Genomic DNA, 12,139 nt, shown 5'->3' with positions numbered 1-12,139 from the left:
TAAAGCTACATTTGGTAAACTCGTCCCCTTTTTCATATATGTGACACAGAAACAAAGCAACCTTCTCTACCTGTCACGTTTAAGGTTTCCGGCCATCATTAATTCTACTTCCCACACTTTGTCATACACCAAGCTTCTCATTTTAACACTTTTAAATTCATATCTAACATTCTTTTCACTTTCATCAAACCAGTGAATGAATGCTGATTCTTAGATGTCACATGAATGACTTACTCTGTCTGGCAGAAGTAAATGTGCCCAGATAAGAGCACTCCATAAACTGACAATCGATCACGCTTCTTTGGCATTTGAGTCATCAATACATGTCAGTTTTTATGTAAATGTATTGCTCACAGTGGAGCTGTATCATAAATATAGAGTTACAAATTGAACAGAATTTTAGTATTGCATTAATCTGTAGTGAGCCTGTCTTTACCTCCCTGCTTTACAAATATGTATGGTAACAAAAACGGATCAGTTATCGTTAAGCGTACGAGTTGCTTACTTGGATCTTGATGGGCCACGTGAAGTTACTGACGTAGACGAAGAAAGTAATGTTGGGGCTGTTTCGGAAATCAAAGTTCTCATTGGAAAAGCTTTCTTTGAACTCTTTAATGTTGCTCCGAGAGACGATGGGGATCTCCTCTCCGGCCTGGGTGCCCGCTGGGTGACACAAAAAAGGGACAGAGATGGAGGGAGAAAATAGGAATACAGAAAATAGAAATAACAGGATGATAAAGAAAAGAGGAGAAGAAAGGGGAAAGGGAAGACAGGACAAAAATGTCAAATCATACAAAAGTTATAGATGATGGAGGAAATTATTTAAAAAAAAAAAAAGAAAAAACAAGACAAGACAAAAAGAAAAGGAGAATTTCTCATTTCTGCTCCAGTGTCTGGTGGAATTTTATTGACACAACAAATGTGAAATATCTGCATTACTTCACATTTGTAAATCTCCTGGTGCAGAAACTACTACAATGGAAAGACAGGTGACTTTTCATATCATTTTTAAACAGCTGTGAACATGGTGACAAAAAACAAAACAAAACCTTGTCATTAACTTGTTATTACATGAATATAAAACCAGTCATCTTCACTTTCTTTGTCTGAGAAAATCAGTAATATTTATCATTTTAAGCCTTAATTTAAACACTTGAGTGCACATTTCAATCACTGGCCAATCATTAGCTCATTGACTAATTCGTTGAGCAGCACTAATAAGGGGCTTTGTTGAGACTTACCGGTGAAGCTGGTGGCCCAGGTTACATTCAGATTGAAGTTCTTGGAGGCATTTATGAACATGTCTAGATCTCGGTTTGGCTGAGGACAGAAACACGGACAAGTCATCATCATCAGTTTACTGGTGTCATTTCCCCCACGTGCCCCATAGTGGTCGAACCGCAATTCAGTGAAGATGGGCGAGTCCGTTTTTTACTGCAACCACCAGAGTAAACGAAAAACAAACTGCTCGTAGCACACAGACCAGGAAAGCCCTTACGTTTTACTGTAACTGCAGAGCAGCGACTTTGTTCACTCCTCCGGTATCACTTTGTAGCTGCACAAGCACTTACTGTATTGCAGACCAGAGCAAATTTGCAGAGCTAATGGGAGGCCGAATTAACAAATCAAATGTTTGAATAAGCACCGCAGCTGAACACTGTATGTATCACATTCACTGTAAGTGAAGCTCAAATAATGTCAAACAGATGTAAGCTGAGATGTAATTGATGTTTACTCACTAACTGAAAGCCGGCGTTCATGAATCAATCATTTATTAAAGAAAAAAAAGGCAACAATTAACATTTCAACAGCTTCAGCGAAGCCGGCTGAAGCTAGACGGCGAGAAATCCAGATGTCTTCACTATTTATTGTTACACATGTGCGTCACAGATGTTATCATCGCTTTGTCTTGACTTTGAAATCGTCTGCTCAATTCTATATTTTGTAAACGATCTTTTGGTTTCTGATTTACTAAATAACTGCGGAACAACTCAAACAGCTAAAAATTCAACTTCACCACAAGTTTCCTGGATTTGCTAAATATATATCGAAATATGTTGTGATTTGCTGTAAGAGTTGAGCTTCCCCTGTAGCCGATTGTGTATTTGTAAATCTTTAGTAGAAGCTTTGTCAGGGGAAAAATACCATCTGGAACATTTAATCAGATGCTTATGTTTCAATTTAAAAACATCTGTGTGACTGACTCTCTGATGAGTGGCCACATTACTCTTCGCTCTGATCACCAGCTTATCAGCGAGGAAACTTTCCTGCAGGGAACATAGTAAACCAGTCGACTCAGTTTGTTGAGTGATTATTAAATACTGATTCTTATTTTATTTTGAAGTTAGTTTTGGCGTCACCGTGCTTCCTGCCTGTCCAGTACAATCGGTGTGCATGTAAACTACTGAACTACCATCTAAGTTATCCCTAAAATGACAAAGAAGTGAGCCTATTTGTTCGACAACAACTGTAAACTTTCTAATCCTCACAGAAGTGACAGCTGCTGTGGCGGTGGGGTGCTCACTGTTAGACACATACCTCCTCAGGTGTGGCCACAAAGTTGATGGCCGTGTAGTAGCGGTCGTCTTCCTGCGACAGGCTGAAGGTGAACTGGTAGTCGATGAGGAGCGTGTCTGTTTGAAGCCAGTGAGCCAGCGTGGGAGGAATGTGGTGGGGATTACAAAAAGAAGCAGAAGAACAACTCAGTCTAGTTTGAAAGTCACACAAGAACATGGTTTCAGAAAATTACTCCCATTCTTTCCCCGTTTCAAACATTTGATTCGAGACCTGAGGATTTTGGAGCGTGCTCTGTGATGAAGGTCAGGACAGAGGATGGGTTACATGACAGCGTGTCAGCTAGCGGTAAATTACAGCTGAAGGTCACTTTCAGGACAGCGCAACAAAACACGGGAGACGGATGCATTCAGACGCCAGGGGTTATTCTGCAGTTACAGTTCCACTCAAATAATCTGGATAAGAGCGATTTAGATGGGGCCAAATCTCGAAAATAAGTAAACATAAAATAATCCCACCTCAACAAAAAGTTCAACAAAAAAGTTCAACTTCAGTCAAAAATCAATTTAAACAGCTGGATCACGTACTTGGAAAAATTGGAGGGTTTTATTTGTTAGTTTGTTTCCTCTCCATACAGCAAGGGTAACACTGATCAAAAGCTTTATAGATATTTGAATAATAGTACATGGTGCTGTCATTAAAAAACACTAATGTAATTAACGTCTAATGTACAGAAAACATTCCCAACTGCTTCAACTTCACATTAAAAGGAATGTAACCGGCAGACATGAGTTTATTTTTATTATTAGGTAGTAACAGGAAATGCAGCTTGTGTCAGGAACCGAGCGCTTGCCACTACTGTTCCCCACCAACGCACATACAAAACAACAGTCCCTGCTGGCATTTTTTTGACAGCAGGTCGTTTTGAAATATTACAGGGAGTAATGGGACAAGAAGGAGCAGCCACGGTGAGCTGGCAGTGACTGGCAGCACGCCTCTAAGCTCCCAGCAAGGTAACCGAACGAACACAGTGGGGACGTAGACTCATATTGTGCGAAGCAGAAAATCAGATCACCGTGGCTCACAGGCTGATTGAAAATTCCCAATTACAAATTACTGCCCGACTTCTTTATTAAAGTTGCAGTGTGTTTGGATGACGGGGGCGTTTGCTACAACCACAAATAGCAACAGCTGCTACCAAAAATAAGCTGTGTCTGAACACTAGCTGTTAAATTCCATTATAGATTAATAATCTGATGAGGAATGAATTTACAGTTGATTGATTTTTAACAAACTATCCAATTAATTCAGGGTAAATATGGATAACACTTAATGTTCCTGCTCATTTATGCCTTAGAAACATTTTCACACCTTAGCAGAATACAGGGTAATAAAAACAAATACTTTTTTTTTTTTTTATTTATTTATTTTTTTTTTTAAAAAGCAGCACAATGGATGACCTAGTTCCTCCATCAGTGTGAAAATTTAACACTATACAGTCCAACATGATTTATAGCTTGTTTGGGTTAGAAAGTACTGATGATTAGACAAACGTGACATCACTTTAGCCTCCATAATCATCAGATAATGAGATTAAAAATGGCAGGACCGCTGTACTGCAATCTGTCTGCAAAATGACTTATCACAGGTGCAAAAAGAGCAAGACGGTCCTTTATAAGCTTACATGCATTTTTTTTGGCAATTTCATCTGCGTCTCACTTTCAATTCTTTCCACCTGCGACTTGTTTAACCCTTTAAGACCTACCATAGAACCAAGTCCGCCAGAGCTTATATTATATTTTTACATGTTGTAGTGCCATTTTTTGGAGCATTTCAAGTTGCTATACATCAATACAACCATTACAGCCTAAATTTTAATAATATGCATGCATTAAGTGCATAGTAATTACATAAATTGCAAAAAAGTGCAATAAACTTCAAAAAAATTGAAAATCGTTTTTGTTTTTTAACATATATTTCTAGTTAGAGAAATTTAAGAGGCTCAAAACTGTAAATACAAAAAAGTTGCACAAACTAGTTTCCCACCACAGGAAATTTATTTCGAGTGTCTTCATAGTTTTATTTTTGAAATACACCAATTTTTATACACTGCAGGAAAAACGAAAATAAATATTATAATGCAAATTTGCAAAAAAGCAGCATATGCATCAAAATAAACTATTTCCAGCAGTGCAATTTGAGTCCTAAGCATCCCAGAAACGACACAGAAAGTCATAAAGTCAAACATAACTTTTAAAAACATCAGTATAAGCTCATGAGGCCTTGATGGTAAAAAACTACATTTCCGCGAAAATGACGTCACTTCCGGTTTCGGGCAGGTCATGGCGGACATGCGATAGTTCACGCTGATGGACGTAGGAAGTGTTACGAACAGCTGATCGGATCGGCAAAGCGAGTTTCTGGAATATTATGTTTTTGTTCCTGCAAGCGCTTTTTATGCAGTTTTTGGCAAAGCTATATGTGGAAGGAAACCGATCGAGGACAAGCTGATGGCATAAGATGTAAGTACAACTCCTCCGGTTTCATATGCAAAAAAAATTATTGCGCTAGCTCACGTGCTCGCAGTGCTACCGGGATTTAAAAATAGTTACGCAAAACGGAGCGTGCCCGCTCTGACCGGTTTTAAAGGGTTAAAAGAGCAGCTCTGGCTCTGGATGTTATTTTTTAAACATCAAACTGCTTTGATTTAGGAGCCGTGTTGCTGTCTTGCCACTGACATGAACAAGGAAGAGATTCAGACCTCATAGTGCTCTCTTAATGTGACACCGCACACGCACGCACACACAAACCCCTTTACTGACGTTAGTAATTGTAATTCCACTTACAATAGCATGTTCCTTTGAGGGGGTTGCCTTGGTAGCGGTTCTCGACTTCACACCTGAAGAGAGGAGAGGGAAAGATGAACAGGGATGGTAGAAAAGTCAGAAAGAAAGGAAAGAGGGAAGAGAAGTGTTAACCTTCAGCCAGGAAGTAACACCACAGTGTAAAAGAATAAAAAAAAAAAGATTAAAAGGAGACCGAGTGAGCGTGATGGGAATTCACAGGAAACGTGTGCCTACGAAATCTTTAAAGAAATTTAATAAGGCGAAAAAAAGGCCTCATTTTCATACTGATGACCAATCATTTGTGAAACCTTATCTCAACTTTTTAAATGGATTTTGGAAAACCTTCTGATAATGAAGTCCAGGGTTAAGATAGAGCTGGGCGATATGAGATTTTTTCATATCACGATATGTTTTTTTCATTTCAGGCGATAACGATATCTATCACGATATAAGCCAAATAACTATATTTGTAAGATTTAAATGTGCCGTTGCTCACAAGTAAAATGTGAAATAATCAGCAGCTTGTTTTTATTTAAATATTTATTTCCCATAATAAGTTCAACAGGGTAGATGTACTTAAGGAACATGAGACTTTTTCAGTCTGTATCATCATCTGTTTTCTCTTCAGTCACGCTCGGTTGATTTTTCTAGTCGGCACACTCATTTCCTCCATTACCCGCTGGCTGCTTCCCAAACAAACACACGTGCGGCTTGGCACTTGTGCTGTACGTAACAAGTCACGCGACGTGACGCTGCGGCTGTGATTGGTTCGGCTCTGCGCTACTTCATTTGGATCGGCTGACCTTTTTTTTTTTTTTTTTTTTTTTTAAAGAGGACAAGAGCGGCGAGGTCTATCGCGATAGCTTAATTTCTCTATCGAGTAAAAGTTATATCGCGATACATATCGTTATCGTTCTATCGCCCAGCTCTAGGTTAAGACAAGTACTAAAAATATAGCTGCAAGCGCTAATGAACAGCTGCTGCTGCGCTGTGCCATGGTTAGAGTTTCTCATTTTGAAATCTCAACATGTGGCTTTACAGGTCTGGAAAATAACATTTCAGGGGAGGAAAAAAACCCACTGAAGTTCATGTGGTTCAGCAATTTTGCACATAAAGGTTGTTGATTACTGGAAACCCATTTCTCAATCTGCTGGTGGTTTGACAGGCTCGTTCTTGGGTTAGCTCAACAACTGACAAATACATGTATGCTGTTAATTTTTGGAGAAGTTGACTAAATCATTAAAAGGAATTCACACTTTTACTCGTCACTGAATGTTGTTTTCACGGTACACAGATTGCAGAAGCCTTGATGCCTGTGATTGACCAGTTACCAGCTTTGATCCCCAAAGTGCTGAACTACAAGCCCGTACTATCACAAAGGACCATCTTCAAGAAAAAAATCCTAGAAAAAGTTAAAAAAGGCTATTTGAGGGTTTTCTATAGACCGGTACCACTACTGTGCTGTCAGATTCTCTGGGTGTAACACATAATGGATCTGCTGCACAGAGACAAACTAGAAAATAAAGTCTACGGTACCCCACAAGCAATCTGAATTCTAGGGGTGCAAAATATTACAGTAAAGACTTTAGACATCGCATGAGTGAAAAAGAGGACAGAGAGACAGGCGAGCATCATGAAATGTGAAACTCACAGGTGGCATCTGTCTCCTTTGATGCCCTTGGTGGTACAGAAGCACTTGCCATTGTTAGGGTTGCACATGCTTGCGTGGCCATTGCACTTGCAGGCTGAAAAAATAAATAAATAGATAAATAAATTATTTTACTTATCATTGCAGCAACCACACACAAGACTTGCACAGTAGAGTGAATATATTACACATATATAAATAATCTAATGACTGATTAACTTGATTCAGCACATTCATAACCTATAAGACCTACAGACTCCATTAATGGCCTCTTCCTGTATTAAATCATTTTGCCCTGCGTGATAATAGTGAAGCTCTGTTTTTTATCTTGTCACTTCCAGCTTGGTGGTCAGGATGAGGATTCAAAGTCCGCCGCTAATATTTCATTGGACCGCCTCTGCTGCATTAAGTCTTCTCATGTACATCCCAAAGATTCTCAGTGGGGTTAAAGTCTGCGCTCTGTGCTGGCTAATCCATGTGTGACAATGTCTCATGCTCTCTGAACCAAACAATGTGAGGATGATGAATTCTGACATTGTCATCTTGGAATATGTCCGTGATATCTTGGATGAAAAAAAAAAGAATCCATCGTGCAGTATATCCGGGTGGTCCAGCTGACCCTGCATAATAACACCGTCCCCACAGGCTGTGAGCATGAGGCATGAGGGGTGCTTCACCTCATCGGCTTCACTTCTTACCCTGATGTACAAACCACTATGGAAAAGGTCAATTTAATTCAATTCAATTTATATATTGCTAAATCACAACAGTCACCTCAAGGAGCTTTATATTGCAAGGCAAAGACACTACAATAATACAAATGACTGCATGATCTTTTCCATTGCTCTAGTGTCCAGTCTTCAAGCTTACTGGCAAACTGAACCAGATTAATATCACAGAGAAGTGCTTTTCTTAAGGCTACACACCTTTGAGTTCTCATAATATTGCGCAAGTGAAAAAGCTCTTATTTCATCTATTAAACACAGTTATGAGTTCTACAGTTGATTTTTTTTACAATATGACTGAATGTTTAACGTATCTCTGATAACAATCATTCCAGATGAATCATTACTGTCAGTGCATATAAAAATATTCTGCACAAACAGCATCCAGCACATTATTTAGTTCATTTAAACCCGGGTTGTCAAACATGTGTCCCACGAGCCAGAACAGGCCCTTTACAGGTCAAACCTGGACAAATGGATGGGAATCAGCAAAGATTCAGGATATAGTTTTTACCTTTAGACTGTTTTGCACCAGGAAGTATAGATTTTGCTTTATGTGTTGTTGTCCAAACAGTACTTGCATTAGAGCCAGAGGCCAGAATTACTGACAGTTTTTTGAATTTATTTTATGTGACCCTTGGTCTGCCATACACCAAAGTAAGGTGGTGAAGCCATACATGAACATACATGTATGTGCAACTCTAACATCTGTGCTTTAAAAAATAAAGCATTGCACAGCACCACCTCTCAGCTTCCCCATGCTGTTTAAAGCTTAACATCTAATTCTTACATCTTTTTAAGCTAGCTTGTGGCCAATAATTTGCAACGGTGGCTACGCAACGGGTTTTCCCACCACTATCATCGGATTGTGTTCGGAAGGTGTACGAAGCACGTGAGTCCAGGATTTGAAATCTAACTGAAAAGCTCAAAGATTCCCATGAGGCCGCTGCACCTAGAGACTCAAAAAAAAGGCCTCATCCTCTGAAACTATGTTAACTACACGGGCACACCAGCAGTCATGGCAATCTGGCCCATCACATCGCAACGAGGCAGCACTCTCCAGGAGAAGAACAACTTTCCATCTCCCAAGAGAGAACCGTCTTGTATGTGAACACGTGTGAAATGTCTATTAGGCTTGGTGATTTTTAAAAGACCCATTTTAAGGTGCCTGCACAAACATTAATGCGCATCATCCTTTATATTAATTCATCCTCATTTATCATTCTTAAAATGACTCACCCCTTTGGTAGAAACAGCTGTGAAATACATACAAGTCTGCTAACAGTGGGGGACTTGGAAGAAAAGAGCCACCTTATGATTTATCATCATTTAGTCACACGTGTCATCTTGATTATTTGATAATAATCTCCATTTTGAGGCACTGACTGTGTACTTTTTACTTGTCCACATAATGCCTCTTGAGTCAAACCAATTAGCTGTGAAGTAAAGCATGCCTTTAATGTCCCCGAGGGGGCACGCTGACAAGATAGCGATGCTGAATGGAGACAGGACAGGTTATTGATTGACTGTCACAGACGCAGAACTTAATAAATATATGTACATACCAGAGGGAGGCATAAAAAGTAAAAATCACACAACATACACTGTGGCTGTAATATACCTGTAATCTAAATTAACCTGTCGAAGGAATAGACAATTGATTTGTTGTCCGACTGACTGACTGTCAGCATTAGCTGTAAAGGAGTAAATCTTTAATATCCCTGGGAAGGCTTTACGGTGCAGCGAGGAATCAGGAAATGGCTGACATAAAAATGGACTGTAAAATACTGACAAGTTAAATGAAGCCTCGTGCCGAAATACCGACTGGCTGATTTAGCGTCGTGCCGAACGGCCCACGGATACTCACGCTGGCAGCTGCCCCCGTTAGTCGGATCTCCGTAGAAGCCGGAGATGCAGCTCTCGCAGTGTCGGCCGGTTGTCAGGTCCTCGCACTTCTCACAGATGCTTTCGTTGACACACTGGCTGTGACCATTACACTGACAAGCTGCAAAAGAGTAAACAAACATACTGCATAAACATCACACCCCGAGACGAGAGGGGGGTACGATAAAGACAGAACATGAAGGAATGAGTAATTATTCTGAGCAGAGAAATTTATGTAAATTTATGTAAAAAAACAAAACGCTGTTTGTTGTCCAGTGCTCGAGTGTGTCATAAGAGGCATCAGAGCAGCCAGAAGTCTCTTTAAAGCAGCATTTCAATCATTTTAGATGAGAAGATCACTATAGTTATTAAGCTAAGTGAGTAATTCCTTCAAATGCAAGTCCGCCTGTCTGTACCACATAATGAGGAACAATTATAAACCAAAGTGACAATACAGAAACACATTTTCCCAAAATGCAACATAAACACATACTTTCTTTGGATGCCTATTGTCTGATAAATTCACATTTAGGTTTTTGTTACAACGCAGATTTAACAGACAACCATTTTTGTAATCCCCACAACATGTGTGTGTGAAATTAATTTGCATGAATGTCATTTAATGTCACATAACTAATATCTTAGATTACGTTCCTACCTGGGCAGTGAATGAAGGACCAGTTGTACTTTGATTCGCTCGGGCACATGCTGGCGTTGAGGGCTGGCTGAGGATTGGCGGGCAGACCAGGAAGGGTGGAAGGGGCCGGGACAGAGGTCTGGAAGGGCCCGCGGTAGGAACCCTCGATGCACTGACCTTTGCCCGTGTTACTGGGGTCAGTGCACCAACCGCAGCCCGGCTGATCCAGACACTGCCCGCACGTTCTGTATCCAGAACAGTTCTCCGCTGAAGTGAAACACAACGCAGCACCAGGTGATTAAAAAGGTATTTATATTTCTGAATTCTTTGACTGTAAAAAATAAAAACGGCTTTTAAAAATGATTCTGTGTTGGAAGGTACAAACAAAGCCATCAGTATTTCAACAATCAGAGCTCTGAATTCTCGACATACCGGTACTCAGAAAATTGTGCTTATATGAGAATAAAACACTAGTCAGTAGCAGCAAGCGATAGCGTGATCATTTTTGAGTTAGCTTAAAATAAAGCTAAGACACTGGAACTGGAGGGAAATGGCTATAATATAATCTCCTCACACATTACAGGTTACATCATGTTAGCTCTCGACCTTTAGCAGGGTCGTGCCAGCTGGTTTCACCGGATTTCACTCTTTTAATCAAAGCTAGCCTCTTTGCTTTTAGCTTCAAAGTGGACAGCTGGATTGATCTTCACATCTATAGCCCGGCAAGAATGTGGTTGTCAAAAAATGTCAAACAGTTTCTTCAGAAAAACTGAATGTGTGTTCTATTCAAAAAAAAAAAAAAAAATCTGGCTTAATTTCCACTTAATTTGGAAAGGAAGAGAGTTTCAAAAGCTATCTATAAGCTGGATAACCATTTAACATGTAATCATCATCAGTCAACATGGCACATGAATGTGTGCCTTTAATTTCCATCTCTCGCCCCATGAGCAGTTCATCCATCGATGGCTATAATAACTTGATTCACCTGCTAGGTTTCATAAAAGAAAATTGTTCTCTGCTGCAAAGACGAAATCCAAAAAGTACCAGGTTTCAAACTATCAAACCAGATTATCGATCCCCATCGCCATTCAGTGGAGGGCTACAATTTTATTTGTTCAGCTAAATGGAGGTTAACCCCCCCATTTAGCAGTCCAAAGTTGCTCTACTCTACAGACCAATAATCAACAAGCCTTTTTTGTAAATTTGGTGAAGATCTCCAGAGCAGCATATGCTTGAATGATTGAGTATATTAACTGCAGCTACAGTACTACATACACAGATTTCAGATTTATGCTTTATTTTTCGCCGGGTTTTCCTCGTTTCTTAAATTGCAACTAATGAATCGTGACTGAAGGGCTGGTAGTTATACATGTAGCTGCTTGCAGCTTCAGAGCTTTAAATGAAATGCTGCAACGGTTTCAAGTGTCGGGCTCTTCTTCTAGAGTGTTTTTGCTATGGCAGCAGCTGCAATTTGTTCAAAGTAGGAGAATGACTGGGCAGCCGGCATGAGCTGGCAACTCTTAAAAGTAAACATTTTACGTGCAATCAATGGGATTAAATTAGTCATTAAGTGGAGCAATTAAATGAAACTCCTTTACTCCCCTTGAAATTCAATTCATTACATATTTCATTCTAAGAAATAACTCTGTTAAATAAAGTATTACTAAAAGGAGATTAAGAATTTAAACTGTGAAGGGCTACATTAAACGGCTAAAGGTTTTAAAACTTGGTTTTAGCCTCAATCCCACTTTAATGTGGTTAGTTGGTTTCTCATCTTGATTGTTTGGTCATGAAATGACCCTCAGGCCAAAACTGCTTGCCAGAAGTCCTTGGGCAAAAAAGGGAGGAACAGTGAAACTATTGAGGAGCTATACTTTTATAACAT

General features: G+C 39.7%; 1 protein-coding gene across 2 annotated transcripts in view; it reads right to left on the bottom strand.

Annotated features, from left to right (window-relative positions):
- The window catches only part of atrn (attractin), a 137,006-nt gene that overhangs the window by 74,898 nt on the left and 49,969 nt on the right, over positions 1-12,139 (bottom strand). For both annotated transcript variants that reach the window (XM_080870971.1, XM_080870972.1), the window contains exons 18-24: positions 10,276-10,521; positions 9,601-9,738; positions 7,012-7,105; positions 5,361-5,413; positions 2,539-2,633; positions 1,242-1,320; positions 506-663 (exon numbers count right to left, since the gene is read on the bottom strand). In XM_080870971.1, coding sequence (XP_080727097.1) covers positions 506-663; positions 1,242-1,320; positions 2,539-2,633; positions 5,361-5,413; positions 7,012-7,105; positions 9,601-9,738; positions 10,276-10,521 — 863 coding nt within the window. The remainder of the gene's footprint in view (positions 1-505; positions 664-1,241; positions 1,321-2,538; positions 2,634-5,360; positions 5,414-7,011; positions 7,106-9,600; positions 9,739-10,275; positions 10,522-12,139) is intronic.

This window comes from Rhamphochromis sp. 'chilingali', assembly GCF_963969265.1.
Source record: "Rhamphochromis sp. 'chilingali' genome assembly, chromosome: 21".
Lineage (NCBI taxonomy): Eukaryota > Metazoa > Chordata > Actinopteri > Cichliformes > Cichlidae > Rhamphochromis > Rhamphochromis sp. 'chilingali'.
The sequence above is the reverse complement of the archived record's forward strand: the minus strand, read 5'-3'. Positions and strand labels throughout refer to the sequence as shown.